General features: G+C 42.6%; 1 protein-coding gene across 2 annotated transcripts; it reads right to left on the bottom strand.

Annotated features, from left to right (window-relative positions):
* Positions 1–26: 26 nt before the first annotated feature.
* tbc1d2b (TBC1 domain family, member 2B) lies at positions 27–16,852 on the bottom strand. 2 transcript variants are annotated; one of them, XM_075469909.1, is made up of 13 exons: positions 16,456–16,852; positions 15,603–15,753; positions 11,523–11,697; positions 10,184–10,341; positions 9,814–10,067; positions 7,064–7,483; positions 6,776–6,886; positions 6,403–6,599; positions 5,334–5,828; positions 5,133–5,250; positions 4,802–4,987; positions 3,481–3,602; positions 27–2,250 (listed from the first exon to the last, which is right to left on the bottom strand). In XM_075469909.1, the coding sequence occupies exons 1-13, from the start codon at positions 16,795–16,797 to the stop codon at positions 2,055–2,057; spliced, it is 2,925 nt and encodes a 974-aa protein (XP_075326024.1). In that variant the 5' UTR covers positions 16,798–16,852; the 3' UTR covers positions 27–2,054. The 2 variants fall into 2 exon arrangements, with proteins under 2 accessions (XP_075326024.1, XP_075326025.1); XM_075469910.1 differs by having other exon boundaries at positions 7,064–7,480; positions 16,456–16,851.
* Positions 16,853–18,100: the final 1,248 nt, after the last annotated feature.

Below are 18,100 nucleotides of genomic sequence, written 5' to 3'. Positions count from 1 at the left end.
CTTACCTACAAAAGACACACAACAGATTCAGTCAGCCATTGTTTATTGAATTTGAACTGGTTTTACAAAAAAACATTGAGTGGTTTATACTTAAATCTTTAGCATACGAGCCATGGATTTTTCATCATTAAACCGATTACCAATGAACATAATAAGACAGATTAACATACAAAAACAGAGAAGTGCCCTGTAATTTTCTAAGTTCATCTTGTTGCCGCGCTTGTGCAATACACTGCTGGAGGAAGCATAAGAAAGGAGAAAAATGGAACCAGTGCAAAAACACTGGAGAAAAGATATAAACGTAGCTTATTCATCGTGAACATCAAACTTGTGCATTGAGTAAAGCTCATGCAGTCAAGAGAATGCTTTATCCAAAACTAGTTTGGAAACTTTCAAGAGAGGCCTGCTCTCGTGAACTAATCCAAATGAGATTTCTAGCTCTACATGTGTGTTACATTTCTATTCACAGAAGTTGCTTGATTCTGGAATTAATTGGGAAGGGATCTCTGTAAAACTGGCAACCTGTCCAGGGTGTAAAGCTGGGAAAGGCTCCAGCCCCTCTCCCCTGCGATCCTAACTTGGAATAAGCGGGTATAGAAACCGGATGGATGGATGGGATCTCTGTGAACAGCTCAACATGAGAAAACAAACAAACAAAGAAAGCTGTGAACGATGCATCAGCACACGAGAAAAGGGGGTTTAAATGTGAAGTAAAACTTGCTTTTCCTTGCTCATGCAAAATCCCATCAATTCAGGTTTTTAAAAGTCATTGAACAAATATATCGACTTAAGCATTTTGGTCAGGAATTAGAAAACAGGGCTTAAGACACCACAAGCACCGGAATGTGGAACAAAATGTGAGATTCTGCTACATGTGCCAAATGATTTTGTGAAATAATTCCCTCACTGATTAAAAATCATAATTCAGTTTTCACATAACAATCATGTTGACTGACTGACTTCACAGCCATTTCTAAAAAGCTACAGTCACACTGTGTGCAGGGTACCTGTGAACTTGAGTAAACACTTGACAGATGTCATACTGCCCCCCAGAGGACGATTAATGAAATTACATCAGCACTTCCAGTTTGGGCTCAGAAAAACAAACGCAGCATTCAGCATCAGAACACTTCATCCTGTAAGCAACAGACGATTAATTCATTCAACACTCAATAAAAACGAAGTAAACTGACACAATTGAAAGCACAATTAAAGTGCTCAAAGGCCAGGGCAGTTCAAGGCACATTAAAATGCACATTTAGACTCACGGGAGCTGTCTGGAGATCAAGTGAATTGAGGGGATTCACCAATTTGTGGGTTTGAAGTTAGGAACAATGTCCGCTTCTCCTGATTCATTGATTTGAGCCCAAACACAAACGTAAGTGCAAAACAGTGTGAGTCTTTGGGAAAAAATAAGTAATCAAAAAAAGGTTCTTAATATAAAAAAATAAAATAAAATACTGGACTGACTAAGAAGACAATACTGGCTTACACAATTTTTATGACTGCTTAAAAATACAAATTCCACCCGACGTTCATTTCAACATCAGCGATCAAAACGCATTCGATGTCGACAGGAAGATTTGGAATGAAATGAAAGAAAATGATTTAAGTAAAGAATAAAGGGATCAAAAAAAAAAAAAAAAAAGGAAAATAATTCCTTCAACGGGCATAAAAAAAGATCAACAACCCCTCGGACGATCACAGCCGTGTGTTTGAAAATACTGATTCGGACTGTAAGTATTAAGCTCGGCAGTGAAGAGAAGTAAACTGTTGGCCAGGACATGCACACAGAAGCATACAGCAAAGCAAAGAAAAGGAAAAAAATATATACATTTCCAAAACTACAAAAAAGGTGGCAGGAATACTGATGTAATGTTTTGGTCCTTTGATGTAATTTCGCTCAACTCATTGTTCCAGCTCTGAGAGACCAACTCAGATGACGAAATGAGGACGATAAAGACCCTCGACCTCTTCAATACATCAACTGTCTGCGCATATGAGCTCTGTGCCTTCATTCTTAAGCAAGCCAGGAAGTGTAACAGATTTTGAGGTCAGTTGTCCTCCTCATCATCGCTGACGAAGCTCCGTCTATCCTGACTCGTCTCCCTCTCCCTGAGGAAGGTCTGTCTGATGGCCTCCAGCTCCGTCAGCTCCAGACGGACTTTCTCCAGGTGGAAGGAGCGGCGGTTCTGGATTTGCCTCATGGGGAATGGGTTCATGTCCACAAAAGCGATGTTCATCAGCTTCCTGGAAAACCAACATAAAAAAGACATGCAGGATAACTTTTTGTTTCTTTGAGCATCACCAGAAAATCTGTCAACCTCCGGGCGCTCCGGGGCAGTTTCAGGCCCAGGTTTCTACCTCAAAATGAAGCTGAAGCGCATAGTTTTAAAGCTCACACACTTCTCCAATGTTGCTTTATTGGCTCCTTCTTTTCCCCCTTTTTAATGTGTTTTTTTATTTTTAGGCCCAAGCAGCTAAGCGCTGCGAAGGCCTATTGTATCTGCAGGATTTCACTATTATTATTATTATTATTATTATTATTATTATTCCAACTTCTTTTCCGCCCGGAATCGCAAATGGGGACGCCTAAACGTATTCGAAAACTCCCGGAACTTTACCCAAAATTGTCCCCCGCGTGAAATCAAATGTTTTTAATGGAGTCGAAAGTGGGCGTGGCCAAACTGCTCTACAGCGCCACCTAACGTGAGATAGCCAGAACCGTACATCGTAGAGATCTGAAACTCGGTATGTATGTAGATCGCCTCAAATCAAGAACAAAAGTCTCTTGGAGGAACGCTCTAAAATGTACAAGGAGGCGGCCATTTTGGGTCAAAGGGCAAATTTTGGCCATTTTTCATTTTTTTATTGTTTCCTTTTTTGGGGTAGCTTTTTTTTTGTATGTGTATTACTGATGATCCATCGGTTCAAAGTTTCGATTTGGGCTCTCAGCAAATGTGAGGTCAGAGCTTTACTCCTGTAGCCCAATAAGGTGATGAAATATCTCAACACCAACTGAATGTATGCACATGCTAATGATACAGAGATGAATTATCCTCTTAGGGGGAACTAGCAGAATATCATTTATTTTATTTATTTTTTCATAATTTTCTAATCATCCTCACCATCATTTTGAAACTTTAATGAGTAATATTTATGAAAATTGGCTTTAATACTATTCTATAAGGTACCTGTGAAACTAAGGATACTTCAGTCAGCTTACTGTGTGCTTTTCTGTTGTGCCATGTTTACAAAAGCGTTTACAAAGGCTGCTGCCACACCAGGTTGTATGATTAATGAAAACTCTGAACTCGTCCTTGGACTAATCATTATATTTGTTACCACTGGAGTTGACTTGTTTGTATCCACCAGTCACACATGGGGAGGATTTTATCAGCTCTTTCAGGGTTATTATCTTCCTACTACTCTGAACATTCATCTGGCTTCAAACACCAACACATATTGCAGTCACTGTACCTTGAGTCCAGGATTGTGCGTGTGAAGCATCTAAGATATTTGAAGATGGCTGTGGAGTCCTGCAACTTCAGAAATTCCTCTTCTTTGTACTTGAAGAGAGCGAGAGCACATCTAAAAATAATCTGTGGAGAAGAAATGATCATAGCTGTGAAATCAACCTCGTGACTTCTCCTGTGTGACTGTAAAACACAACAGGAATTATTTTGACCTGTTCTCTATTTCAGCACCTTTATTGTTTAATATTTTGTTTTACATTGGATTTTGAATCCAGTCTTTTCCACACAATGAAACTTACCGTTTGTTACCATAATTCCCCGCTGTTTTTCTGTATCTGTATCTGTACCGATACTAAACCTCAGATATCGGTATCGGAGGTGAAGAAAGCCGATCGGTGCATCCATAGTTAAAAGTGATGGCCGACACAGAATTATTGTCCAGCTCCTAAATATTGTTTAGTTCTACAGAGATTCAGTGTCCTGGGTCATTGTTTTTAATTTATGGCCCATAACTTTAACCTGGATGACTGTGACTGTGCTGTTTCTAGGCAAAACGCTCCAAAATCTCGATGTTAACTACTTCAGAGAGCAGACAAAAAAAGGTTAAGGAGTGGCCTAGCAACACGGTGGCGCATTGAGCAGCTAAAAGGTCAGCTATTGCCTCCAAGGGCTGGTGGAAACCAAAGTAGAAATAAAATAATCACTGGACTTCAAGTACACAAACATGAGTCAATATATTTGAGCTTGTAAAGTTTACAAATAATACACAAGTTAGTTCTTGTAAATCAAGCTTTTTTGACCCCGTAAAATAAATTAGCACCAGAGATTTAGGTCTGTGTAAGTGTTAAAAAAAACTGTGAACTAACACAAAGACCAAAAGCAGAAGCACTTTTGTGAACATCTGCGTGCAGATCCAAAGGAGAATACTGCCTGCTCACAGTGACAAACAAATAGCAAGTATCAAATATCAAGTAACAAACTGTCCAATCAGAGAGCAGATAGTTCTGCTGTTTTCATCTCCAGTGCAGGTCATGAACATAAAAAAAGATTTTGAAGGTGGGTTATAACTGATAATAGGAACTACATCAAGTGCTCTATTACTATAATCAGTACCTCAACTTTGCTTTCTCGTAGTATTTGTAACCAGTCACAAGTTTCCTTTTTGTTCTCTGCAAATTCATTCAACCGGCTGTAATCCCTTGTGAACATTACTTACTCAAAATCTTTTTGAGCCCCTAACAGTCTCCATAAGTGATTTTTCTCAACAACTTTCTGAGCCTTCACAAACAGAAATGGGAAACACTTTTGCGTTCTCTGCTTCTTACCTTTGGTCCTTCGAACAGAAAGGCGTCCCAGATCTTAAAAAGGATGTCGCTCACCACGCTGTCCACAAACACCACCAGAAACCAGTTGAATGTGATGAGGGAGAAATCCACCTTGTGTTGCTCAAAGTGGGCGTGAAGGCGTGGTAGCTTCTCACTCATCAGGTCCTTAAACACACGCTGGTCGACCTGCAAGAACCCAGCAATGACATATCTAGATTTTTCTTTTTATGGCCTGCATTTCCTCAGCAGGTGTAGGGTCATATCCCAGAGAGATGAAGAGAGTAAACAGCACTGATCGGTGCTGAAAGAGTAAAGCGGTCATGTTATTTACCTGAGAGCCAAGCAGAGTCTTGGTGTAATAGTCTCTTGGCATGAACACCTCCACTATGGCTATGAGGGTCCAAAAGGCATCCTCTTGGTCTAAATAGAGCAAGGCGATTGCAGCTAGCCTGAGGAAATGACATGCAACGAGACGTCATGGTTAAAAGGCACAAAAGTGGAGATTGAGAGAAACTAGATCCCCCCCCAGTACCTGTTCAGTCCCTGACAGTAGCCGATGTCTGGATTCCTCCAGGAGAAAGCCAGCAGGACATTCCTGAGCTTCTGGATCCCGGGTGCACTCGGGGAGGCGTAGTGCTTGTTGTTGGGCAAAGTCCGCAGCAAGTCCAGCTCGATCTGCTTCGAAGCCGGGTTGGGCTTCCCCCGTGCCACATTTAGCAAGGTCTCATAATAGTCTGGTGCCAAGTGGTCCCGAAACTTCTTGACATGGAAAGAGCCACACCAGCGCCAAACCTGGGGGCGGTGCTTGTGGGGTACACCGCAGCGAATCAGGGCTTTGAGTTCAGGGGAGCGCACCAGGTCTCTGTTCATGGTGCTGGCCAGAAAGTTCTCCCACTTGACTCCGATGGACACCTCCTGATTTGTCATGGACAGGGACCTCAGCTCCAGGGCTCTCACCTTTGCCTCCAGCCTCTCCTCCTCTTCCTCCTCCTCAGGCACCGTCTTGAAGCCACACACGTCATACTCACTAACAGAGAAAACAGGAAGAAAACACTGGCAATCAGTGACACGCCATTTATGCAAAGATCCGCTGAAAGCCAACAAGGGAACTGCATTTCTCAAGGCTACTAAAGGCTTTGCTGAATTTATAATTATGTGTTTGGGCCACACAAAACGAGCCTGAGCTTGCATAAAGGACAAAGCTCACAGCGACATAGATACCAAGTAGCAGACCATGTTTTTCCAGTCACAGAAAACTGGATGCAGTCGTTAATCAAAGAAGAACAGGACTAGTGACTGCATTGAATTTGGATCAGTCAGGGCTCCTGAAGCAACGCCTTCCTTTATTCTGGTAATATGCAAGTATCCCAAAATCTGCATTGCTTAAAATCTCTTGTATATATATGGCTTTCTCCATCCTTATGTTTGCAAAACTTTGATAAATGTTGAAAGTGAAAGTCAAACTGGTTTACAGTAATGTAAAACTCTATATGAGGGCTCCTGTTTTGTGCTGTGATTTCTTTTTCTTTCCGATCGAACATCAGACCTTTAAACAACTTGAAAAACACAAATGTATCTATTCAGTGTTTGTCTTTACACACCTGACTGTACTTGGCTTGAAGATCTGCTGTTCGTGCTGGTCTGGGCTTTCTGCCTGCAGCGCATCCTCTAATAACCTCGATATGACTTCACGGGCAGGACTCTGCTCTGAAGATGAACACACCGGGGTCTTCATCTCCTGAAGCAGCACCAAATACTTGCTCTCCACCTGACACAGCTTGGCCTCCAGAGCCGTACACTGCAACAACGATAAGAGGAGAGAGCAAAAGCAAAGATTACTTTTCATTTTCTCCTTCTTTTAAGTCTGTGGAACATCAGCTAAGGTTAATACTTGGACTTCCCCCAAAGCTATTCCGACTTCCCGTTTCTGATATCAGAATCAAGTACCATGAACAACTCAACGCCAGGCAGTACCTTTGCTTCTAAAGCCTTTTCTCTACTCTCTGAGTTTCGGCGCAACTCTGTCAGCTCCAGGATCTCTTTGTTCAGGAACTTGTTCTGGGATTTGTAACCTTGAAGACTGTCCTGTAAATAAAAAACAAACATGCAACACATCAAGTTAATCGGTAGGACTGAATAATACAACAGAAATATTTCGATTTTGATGATGATTTAAAGCTTAGAAAAACAATCCCACTCAATTCCCCACTTTTTCGCCATCTGTACCAGCTTTAAATCGGTCTTAAGTGGTGGCTTCTGTACCTTAAGGACATCCAGCTCCTGCTGCTCTTTGTGGGGTGGAGGTGAACCCGCGTCACTCTGATTTCCGCTGTGTTCGGGGTCCTGCGATAGCTTTATGATGACTTCATCCTTAGCCTGGATGGTCTCCATCAGCATTCCCAGCTGGTCGTTCATTTCCCCCACCTTGACTTTCAGGCCCTTCAGCTCCTGCTGCAGGCTCTCCTTCTCCAGGGCGAGACGCTCCATGTGGCCACACAAGGATGGAATCTGTCCGTCTCTCTCCTGAAGCAGCGCCTCCAGCTGACCGACGTCTTCCTGGGTGAGGGCGGACGTTTGGGTCTGGTCCGGGGCTGCAGACGAATCTGGAGCTGGACGGCACACTGTGGGTCTGTCACACTGGGAGGTTCTTAGTGTCTGCTGCAGAAGTCTCACCAGTTCCTGCTTGATAAAGAGCATTTTTGGATCAACACACCATCTTGCAGGGTGAGGGTCGAGGCTTAAAATCTATTTGCATAGTTCCCAGAAAAATAAGAATTTCTTAAATGCTGATTTTCTTACTCATTAAACTAAAACACATCAGTATATAAACTGTATAAAGGTATATAACCAACCAGTTTATGGATTATCACAGGGGCGAGGCTAGGGTATTTTTAGTGGTGCCAAAGCACCACCGTGAGATAGCTCAGCACCCCCTGGCTCAGCACATTTTTAAAATATTATATTATGCAAAAACACATTTTTTTTTTGCTCAAGAATGCATTATTTTAGTGACCATTTTATTTATTTTCTAGCATTTTTTTTTTGTTTTAACTCTTTACTCCCAAAATAAATGTTGAGTTACCTTCAATATTTGTCTCAGGCTCCCTGTCAAGCCACAGTCTTTTTAAATGAAGAGGTCAAAATTGAATGTTGTAGGGGAAAACACTACTCAAAGCAAAACTAATACGGCTCCAAAATTTATAAATGTACTAGTTCGCCTTAATTAGTGAGAAATAATGTGCCTCTGTGAGCACTGGGGGCTGGGCACCCCTAAAGACCAGATCCTAAAATCGCCCCTGGATTATCAATCTCACTGGATAGGTAGCAACCATGTCACTCAAAAGTGACCACACCCTTAACAAGGCATACCTTCGTACCTTATTACATTGAACTGTGTATAAGTTCACATCCCGCATGCTTGTTATGAACAATTAAATAAACTAACGAGACCAAAACTGGTTTTCGTTGCCCTTTTTTTTTTTTTTTTTTCCCCAGGCTTTAAACATATTTATGATATAAAGTTTTGATATTTTTAAACAAGACTCAAATCAAGACGGAGCTCTGAATCAGAAACTATAAAGTAAGCTTCCCTTACCCTACGAGGAGGAAAATATTAATGGGATTAGGCCATTTGGAGCATTCACAGCATTTTGTATTTCCCAGCTGCTTGTCTATATATAATCGATGAAGCTGTATTCTGTAACGGGAATCAAACATGCTGCACTCAGCTTAGGTAAACGACATACTTGAAATGTTGTCTTATTTAGAAAAAGCTGATTTTTGGACTATTGAGCGAGCCCCTTGTGGCCGTGTAAGGTAAGAGCACTTCTTATTTATAAGGGACGTCGTAATTGTTACAATTTTACAATAGATGGAAGATTGAGGTGCCAAAATTAGGCAGCTTATTACTCCTGCCAAGCTGCAACTACAACTATTACAGTTCTTATCAAATTGAAGGGGGGGGGGATTACGCAGCAAAAAAGAAATAAGTTATAAACAAAAAAAGGAGTATTCATTCATCTACCAAACTGTTAGGAATTAAGGTTTAAAAAGTCAAAGTAAAGAGGTGGACAAACTATCGCAAGCTTGTTTACAGGGGCTTCATTTAGGAAAGGTGGATTTCTGCAAAGAGTTGAGAAAATGCAGAAATACCACATTAGTTAGAACTGATGAGAGAGAGAGAAAAAAATACCGAGGCACAGACCTTCTCTTGTGCATTTTTGGTGAATTCGAGTTGTTGATTAATCATCAGTTATCAAAGTGTCGAGATGTGCATCCTTAAATCTAGAGTGCAGAAGGAGAATGACACATATCCTCTGGTGCTTTCTGACAGTCATAAGTCATACAATGATTAACCTAACGATTTATTTAAAACATCCGCCTAAAACCAGGGCTTAAAACAGAAACTATGACCTTTTATTTCACAGTGTCTACAAAAATATAAACATGAAACTATAGCTGTCTGTGAGGTTAAAGCTTCAGCTATTATTGTAAATGATCCTTTTCTTATTTCTAAAAATTAGTTGTTTATCAACATAGCGTGGGAGCTCTGAGGGGCAGAAACGCACACACACACACACATTACATCATGTGGGAATGAGTTAAACTGAAAAACCACAAAGTTGTCTCTTTCAAGAAACACTATTGTGACCAATCAACTTGTCTAAAAAAGGGCAAAAAAAAAAAAAAAGAGAAGAGAAAGTAATGGGAATGAGCACCACAGCTGTGATTGTTGTCAGGACAACTGCCGTTTCCTTGTTTCTGGGTTAAGCATGACAAATCATTGGCAGCCTTCTTGTGTCAGTGAGAACATTAGAAATTACACTCTGCCACTCAATCCGAAACCACAAGGAAGTGTGGAAGTGGAAGTGTCAAAAGTTTTAGAGCGTTTGGTAAGATTCCCATCATTTCTGCAGAAAACTCCTGCCAGGAATATTGGGTTTTCATGCGCTCCACACCGTGTGCCGCTACATTTCTTTGCACAAAACAAAAATCAAGACAAATAACTGTACCTTCTGACTGGCCAGCTCTTCTCTGAGTTTGACTTGTTCCTGCTGCATCTGGCTGAGTTCTTCCCGCTGGCTTCGAGAGCGAAGCTGCGTGTCCAAAGTTTTGCTGCCGTTGCATTCCAACGCTGTGCTCTCACAACTGCGGGTCTCGGCGTTGCGTCCAAACCTCCCCGTTCCCATCATATCCCGAAGCAAAGGCCTCTTAGGGCGTGAGGAGTTGCGCACAAAATCAAAAGTGAACGCCGAGCCAAAGGAATCTGAGGGAGAAGAAAAGAGAAGCCTGCGCGTGATCCTCAGGTGGAATGCAAGTGAGTATTAAGTATTAAGTTCTGGCCGGAGGTTGGACGAGTGAGGCAGCGGAGAGTGAACTTACGTCTGTGAGTGTCTGGATGATGTTTCTGTTCTGGAAAGTCCTTGGGTGGAGCATCCACCATCTCCCACTCCTCTGAGCCGCTGTTGTTGTTGGTGGTGTAAAACACACTGCGCCTGTTCTCGCCTGCTCTGCCCTGCCGCAGATAAGACATGGAGTTCCTGAAAGAGAAGTGACGCCAGTTCAAATTCCCACAGAGGAACCCGATGCTCTGCAGCTCAACAGGCCGATGATAATGGAATTACGGCTGGGGATACAATAGACACACAGAACGCAGCAGAAAAACCTGCACAGTCAACGTAAAATAAATGTCGGGAAACTGATGCGACCGCTTGAAAAATGTCACAAATTTGCATGATATCGGATTTCGACAGTTCAGAGCTTTCCAAGCAAAGCAGCTAGACTCTCAAACAAGAACATCTTCACTCAATAACGTGACAAATGTTTTAAGTGAGTATATTTTTGACTGCAGGGAAGCCAATTTAGCAACTGAACTGCTTAAGACATAAGCAAGCCCTTCCCTGAAAAATCACCATCCGGATGCGAACGGAGTCTTTAGAGATGTGCGAGTTACCCCTGACATATGCACCAGGGCACAGCTTTTCTGACCATGTCCTGGAAACAAGTCAGACGTTTACAGCCCAGATGAAACAAGAGTCCAATATTTCCAGGAAGAATTTCAAATTCTGATCAGAACTGACCACAGGAGAGCTCTCCCCTTTGCCTCAGTCAAGGGAGGAGCTCGTCTTTTAAGACCCTTGTACACCAACGAAGGTCCCTCTGCTTCTTTTTATGCAAGCTTTCTGGTTAAAAAAAAAAAAAAAAAAACACTTGTGCAAACACTATTTCTAACTACCTATTAGGGTGTAGGTACATTATTCAATAAGAGGAAGTGGAAGACTTAAGATAAAAACACCTTTCTCCTTTCTCGTGCACTCATTCACCTCGCTGAGCAGCAAATCAGAATGAGCTCAATCAAAGACAGATGTGACGCACATGTTCTTTTCTAACAAGTGAACTCTTTCTAAATCCAAGACACAAGAGCCAAACGAAAGGGGAAAAAAGTACATATGTGTTCTATGTCAGAAAAAGGGGAACTTCTTGATGGCTTCATAGTAGAGCGGCTAGTGAACTATGGAGTTAACCACTTCCTCTACGGCACTCAGCCTCAGGAAGAACTGAGGGTTATGTTTTTTTAATGCAGCTCAATCAAAGCAGAAAAACTACTTGTACTGGTCCGACGGGCCTCGAAAACTTGAAGAGTAACTATGCTTTACCAAACCGCTGCAGGTACAATCCGTCCTTTGTACCTGGAAAGCTTTCGCTGTGCTCGGGGCTTTACCTGAGTTCAGTACCAAAGTTTTTGAGCGAGAAGTTTAGGGGGCTCGTGGATCCAGCAGAGGGCCCTTTGGCTGAATGGATTCCCACCATTCCCCCAACATCCGTCTCCGTCTCCATGGCAAAGTCACTGCGCACCTTCTCCATGCTCTCACTGGGCTTCTCAAGCACGAGTGCGTCTGAAAAAAAAACAATACAGAGTCCATTCAAAAAAACAATGATAAAAACTTTACCCTCGTTTGAAATCAAATTAAATTTACAACGACTGAATGAATTCCTGTGTCAAGTGAAGCAGTTTGGCTTAGCAAGAATGTGATTTGCAGCAGGGTGGATGTTCTTAGTCCATAAGCAGCTTTCTCACTATCATGTAGCGCCTCTGAAACCAAATCGGTACGGGAGGTGTGTGTCAGGATGAGGGGACACGTGTTACTATTCTGCTCTTTATCAGGAGAAACTGTCAGACCCCCTCCAATTTAAACTAACTCAACACCAACACAGCTCAGCAAAAAAAATGCCCAAACCTAAAAGCCCTCAAATATAACTTAGACAACGTTGTGAATATTTACAGTGAGATCAAAGGTGTATCATAAGTCGGGGAGGCAACTCGAAATAAGTTTTGGAGGAAATCTAAATCTAGTTTCATGTTGTTTTCATTCCCCCATATGAGATTAAAACTTTGCACAGAGCAAGATAATAGAACCATTTGCTTCCCTTTACACTTTTTGCTTCACAGAATCACCTCTTGACGTACTTGTGCAATGTTTCTTTGTCAGTGTGACCTGATCTGCAACATGAACATGCACCTTTCTTCTCTGAAGCCGCCGGGTATTGAGTTTCACCGCCATTTTTGAAAGAGTTTACTGTGTGCCGGTCAACAAAATTATTTGTATTTCGATTTCAACAAGCTCTAACTCCAACAACAGTCTTTCTCTCTCGGTCGCCATCGTTCACTGTGAGGAGTGGAACGGAAGGTAACAACCAATCAATCAACGACTTTCACGATAGACGTCGCGAGATTGGGTCGTTACTGACGCCTACTGATCGGGAGGTGAATTGCCTTGCGTATCCGACAGCCCGACGGAGAACTTCGAAAGGACGCTCTACGGAGAGGCATTGACGGATAGCGACGGAGAAGCATACTGAGGCCTTTCGTTTTGACGCTTGAACAGTTTGCCTTGTGAAAGACGAACCCCTTTCAAAACCCTGGTCCAACAAAACCTTGCTGCTCTGTCTGCAGCTGACCCACGACATTATCTGGCTTTTAAAACATTGACGTTGAAAAAAAAAAAAAACGACACCACCTGTGAAATGGCCATGCATGACGGATCATTTTTCTATTAGTTTTTTTGTCTATAGGCTGATGGTTTTTGTGTTTTTTTGTTGTTTTCTTACCTTGACCTGGTGCATGTGTGTGCGCTTCTTGCATGTATTGTGTGTCCTCCTGTGTTTCTTCTCACATATATTGTTTCACACACTGCGGGGTGAAGAGTGCCACAGTGGCGCATAAGGGTGGGTATTGGCAAAGAAGTCACGTTTCGATTCGAATCACGATTCACATGCCACGATGCGATTCTATCACGATGCATCACGATACTTGAATTATTGCGATGCATCACGATGCATTGCGATATTTTCACTGAACATACTTAAAAAAAAAATACAGCCATTACCAGTGGCTGACTGGCTGTGCATGATCTGGATAGTGTCTTCAATTGATACATAACTCAAAGCAAATCAATTCATAACTGTTATTATTGAAACAACTTTTGGAGGTATTGCCATTAAAACAAATTTTACTGGACACAAATATTACTATTACTGGACACACTCATCACAAAAAGTGCATAGGATTTATAAAACTTAAAATAACAAAATAGGGATGATCAGTACAGACAAAAAAAAGTGCATAGGCTTTATAAAACTATAAAAAATATATACATATATTGCAAACATCCCTTGCAGCGAAATGCATCAATTGCATGTGTCCTATCATTAAAGGCATTAAAAAAAAAAAATAAATAAATAATTATTTTTTTTCCTTGGCGTCCAGAATCGATGCAGTAGATCGCGAAAATTAGAATCGCGATGCATCGTCATGACGATTATTTTGCACACCCCTAGTGGCGCAGCAGAAAGGCTCACGGTGTTATGTTGAAGTCTTTTTTTGTGTGCTAGTGGTTCTCACAGGACAGCTGGGGGTGGGAATGTTTTTTAAGAAAAGCCACAGGTGGTCTAGTGATCAGCTCTCACTCTGATGTGTTGTCTCTCTGACCTGCGAGTGTTCGGAAGTCGTCGCAGACTGAACGCCCATATAGCGCTACTGATCAGCAGTGATAGCACATGGCTGTCTGAAGACAGATACGGGCCGAGAAGGTTTTGGAAAAGAAAAACACGTCAGCCGTGTGTGTGTGTGTGTGTGTGTGTGTGAGACAGGAAAAGGAAGCAGGATTCACAGTTTGTGTCACTCAGCTGAAACAGACAAAACAAGCAGAAACGCCACTTTACTGGAAGAAAGTCCAAGACCAAGAAAATTAAATCCAACATCACGCATTTCACCGGATCTCAGGATTTCGTAGCTACCGAATATGCTCATTTTCCATTTTCGCAATGACAGATAATAATTTGATGTGATTAGCTGTGTTCAAATTTAGTTGGCTTGAATCTATGTTATAAAAACAGAAGTCTGTAGTGAAGCTAAACAGACTTAAATAACATTTACTCAATATTACTAAAATGCTTCCAAAAGCATCGCATTTAAAATTGATCAAAGAAAACTATTCAGTGTGGAGCCTCCCTGAGCCTCAGAGAAGAGGGGTCATCCAAGCCGTGCTGTGCAGACGTTGCTTCCACACAATCCACAGAGCTGCTTCGATAGAAAAATCATGCTTTCGATGTATATAGTTACATCATACCCTGATGTTACTGATACCCACACAAAGTTTTGATTTGCACTTTTTATTTTTCCTGCCTGCTCTTCAGCGATGCAACACAAAAAAAGTCAAACATGCTTACTTGCTTCTTCAGGCAAGAAACATAAACACGTGGTAAAAAAAAAAAAAAAAAGGAAGGCATTGGATCGTGTTTGAGATAAGAGATCATCACATTATGCCTTTTCTCAGTAACCAGTCGCAAAGCTGTTCCGTGTTGTCATCGAGTTCAGAATAGAACCGCTACAATTGCAAACAAGGTTTCTGCATGCGTCCACTGGAACTTTGCAACAATCTTGAGTGTTTTGATGAGGCTCTTAAAGATCCCCGTCCTCTTTTTTTTTCCATGAAACAATTTTGTGAACCCACTGCCTGCAGAAAACACCTAAAAATCTAAACATTGCCACGACCGCGCTTGACAGAGATGGTGGTGTTCCTGGACTTCGATGCTTCACCTTTCTGTCAGCAAACTAAGGTGACATCCCTGTGTCCAAATGATCTAATTGTCCTCTCATCTGACCACAGTGTAAGAGCAAAAGCTTTCCTCTTTGTTCGGATGAACCTTTGCAAAGGAAGCAAGCTTTTGTACATCCATCTTGATGAAGCAGAGACCTCTTTGGCTTTGGTCGTCGTCGTCCATGGAAACCAGCTTGGTGCTGTGTCAGACTGCATCTGCTTGTACTTTTTTTTAGATATTCTCGACACTGCGGCCTCTGGTATCTAAAAACACTTAAATATGACTTAGTGGTGTTTTCCCCTGCTTGTGAACAGCCACTATGTGCAATAGCAGGTCTGTACTCATCTCTTTAGTTTAAAGGCATGACTTGAAATTGACTAGTAACTGAAGAAGAACCGCCGCACCTGAGACTGTCACTTTATGTAGAATCATTACGATCGACGGCATGGTAGGAATTCTGAGGACCAAGCAACAGCAAGAATACATTCTGGGCATGGCACCCAACGAGCCAATGCACCCCTTCTCCTAAACACTACTTCTGGAGGAACGTGGGAACTCGGCAGCAGAATTACTCCGGCTCGTGTGTTTGCAGCACTGATGTAAATATTTGTCCATGGGGTGGAGGAGTGTACTTTCAGCTGGTGCATCAGAGCGATGACACCGAGCACTGAAAATATGTGCCCAGAACATGGATGCCTACCGTTATCTGTGCCGACGAGGCCGGTCTGAGGATAAGTCAGCGTCGGGGAGCTCCAGCTGTCTCTCTGCCCAGTGCACAGTGTGTTACTGTACTCCCAGCGTTTCTGCTGCAACTGCTGCAGCCAGTAATGCATCACCTGCCTAGTGGGCGCCTGGAAACACACACACACACACACACACACACACACACACACACACAAGGTCATCCACCTGGATTGGAAAAAAAAATAAAAATAAAAAAAGGAAGAACTTCATCTTTTAAAAGTTTCAGTTCAGAAGTTCGCAACCCAGCGGCTCTACAAACAGGTGATTGCTCAGCTCGGTCATGTGAACGAGCACAGGCGCTGGTTTCAGTCTCAGTTCCAGCCTCTGGCCATAGCCTACAATCTGTTCAGCATTACCCAGTCACACCATCTGCTGAGAAAGATGCCGAGTTCAGTGGGAGCCAGGCCACCTGTTTAACTCACAGTCATGAGACAGCAGAGAGGACCAGGACAGCATCACATGAGGCGCTGTGACCCATAAGCTCATGTGTGAGTAAATCAGAGGCTGAACACAAACAGTGGGGCATCCAGCTGACATCAGCTCAGTGAGCTCTGGGTTGTCAAACATTACCTAAATGGCAAAAAAAATTGATTTTTTTTTTTTTTTCCTTAAAAAAACACGACTTCTCTTTGAATCCCTTGTGGTCAGAAATATAACCCACAAAGCAAAACTGAGACTTAAAATCTCCACTCTAAAAGAGGGTGTGTCTGCTGCCTTTTGGAGCACAAGAAAGGAAGTGACAAATGACAGCAAAAACACGGTCAGCTGCGTCTGGGCGCTGTAAGCACAACATGCCGAGACGCTTCTACCTTGAGGAGAAACTCTTTCCCGGCGGTGCGGATCTCAAACTGCCCCTCTTCCCCCTCCACGTCGTAGATGAAGCACGCATCGCCTATTTCGATGTGTCCGAGGGGCAAGGCATCTTGGGGAGTCTTGAAGTAATACAAGTAACATTTCCTGGGATCGTACACGAACCACCTCGGTTTGTAGCCCCTCAGAGGACCCTTGCCGGACAGTTTGTTCAAGTACCCGCACAGCTTGGAGTCCTGCTCCTTCGCTCTCACGACATCGGCCACATCCACGGACTTGAAGGCCGCAAGCCGTGAGGCTGTGCAGGAGTTTTCTTCGCTGCCATCCTCCTCTTCGTGCATCTTTCCTCGAACTTTCTTCTTCGTGCAGCGCAGCGGATGCCCACTCCTGTTTCCATCCGCATGACAGCCGGCCTCCCGGACAGAGGGCTACTGGGAAGTGTAGTTTACTTGAAATGTGACGCGCGGGTGTGTGGCCGAGGAGTGCCGCCGGGTGGTGGTGTTTGACAAGATGAGGGACACGCAATAAGCAGTCTGCGATGAGGGAATAAGTCTTCCAGCAACATGTAAAGAAGATGAGCCACAATGTGCCACGCGAGAAATGAAAATGACCTTTCAGTTGAACGTGTCTGGGGCGATCCATCAGTTGGCCCCAGGAGCCGAGAAAAAAAAAAATAAAATAAAATTCTGCGTGGCCACCGCTGCCACGTGCAGGAAAAGTAGTCACAGCGTCATCAACGGATTTGTGGATGATCGTGGTCTGAAATAGTTTGCAAACACCTCTTGCTGTCTTCAGCATTAGTGCATTTATGCAGGCAGGTAGGGCCGCGTGCACCGTAAAAAGCAAAAGACACCGGAGCCTCACTTTCTGTTTATGTGTCACATGGCCTCTCTCACTCCAAAGTCCCCTCTGAGCTGGCCCTGCGGAGGCCAGTTGTAGCTCCTGAGTCTATTATTTCCAACACTAAAGTGAACATGAACACAAGCCACATATTTAATCTTACACTAAATTGCCTTCTTCTTTTTCAGGCATATCTAATCAAACTCACTTTGTTCAAGGCCTGCCTGTGTTGTATTTCTCTTAATGAAGTCACATAGGCTGTGCTGTGATCCTCATTGTATTAGAAGGGTTCAGAAGCTTTGAAACATTTGCAAAAGGAGGCAGCTTGTGAAACTGTCAAATTAGCATGTTGCAACTGTCATGTTTGGTTAACCCTTCAAAATGCACGCTCTACTTTAATGAGTACATTGTGCACACGGTTCACTTCATGTAAGTGTGGGAAATAACATCTGTAGAAAATGAAGCACAAACCATATTTGGATGAAACGGAGGAGCACATCGGTGGACAGTAACTAGATGGGTTACTAAGCTTCATATGCAATTCACAACTGTGCTATTGATCCGAAAGCTGTTTATCTTTCAAGAAAGGCTCTGAATTTTGGAAACAATCTAAATGCATTAAAACTAGAAATCAATAGAAAAGAAAAAACATTGATCGAGCAAAAAAAAAAAATTGTATTGGAATGTTTTCAGGCTCTGTCCAGTTCACTAAAGATTAAGACGAAATTAAGGGGAGAATTATTGAGTCAGAATGGACAGAATGATTAAAACAAAACCAACAATTCCAGCGACCAACTGTTTGAG

The sequence above is a fragment of the Odontesthes bonariensis genome, chromosome 7 (assembly GCF_027942865.1).
Source record: "Odontesthes bonariensis isolate fOdoBon6 chromosome 7, fOdoBon6.hap1, whole genome shotgun sequence".
Lineage (NCBI taxonomy): Eukaryota > Metazoa > Chordata > Actinopteri > Atheriniformes > Atherinopsidae > Odontesthes > Odontesthes bonariensis.
This window is presented reverse-complemented; position numbering and strand designations above follow the sequence as displayed.

Coding starts and splice junctions, on each gene's coding strand:
- tbc1d2b (XM_075469909.1), bottom strand. CDS start 16,797: ATGCACGAAGAGGAGGATGGCAGCGAAGAAAACTCCTGCACAGCCTCA. Junction 11,698..15,602: donor CCTCGTCGGCACAGATAACG/GTAGGCATCCAT, acceptor TTTTTTTTTCAG/ACGCACTCGTGCTTGAGAAG. Junction 3,603..4,801: donor TTCTGTTCGAAGGACCAAAG/GTAAGAAGCAGA, acceptor TCTTCTCCACAG/ATTATTTTTAGATGTGCTCT.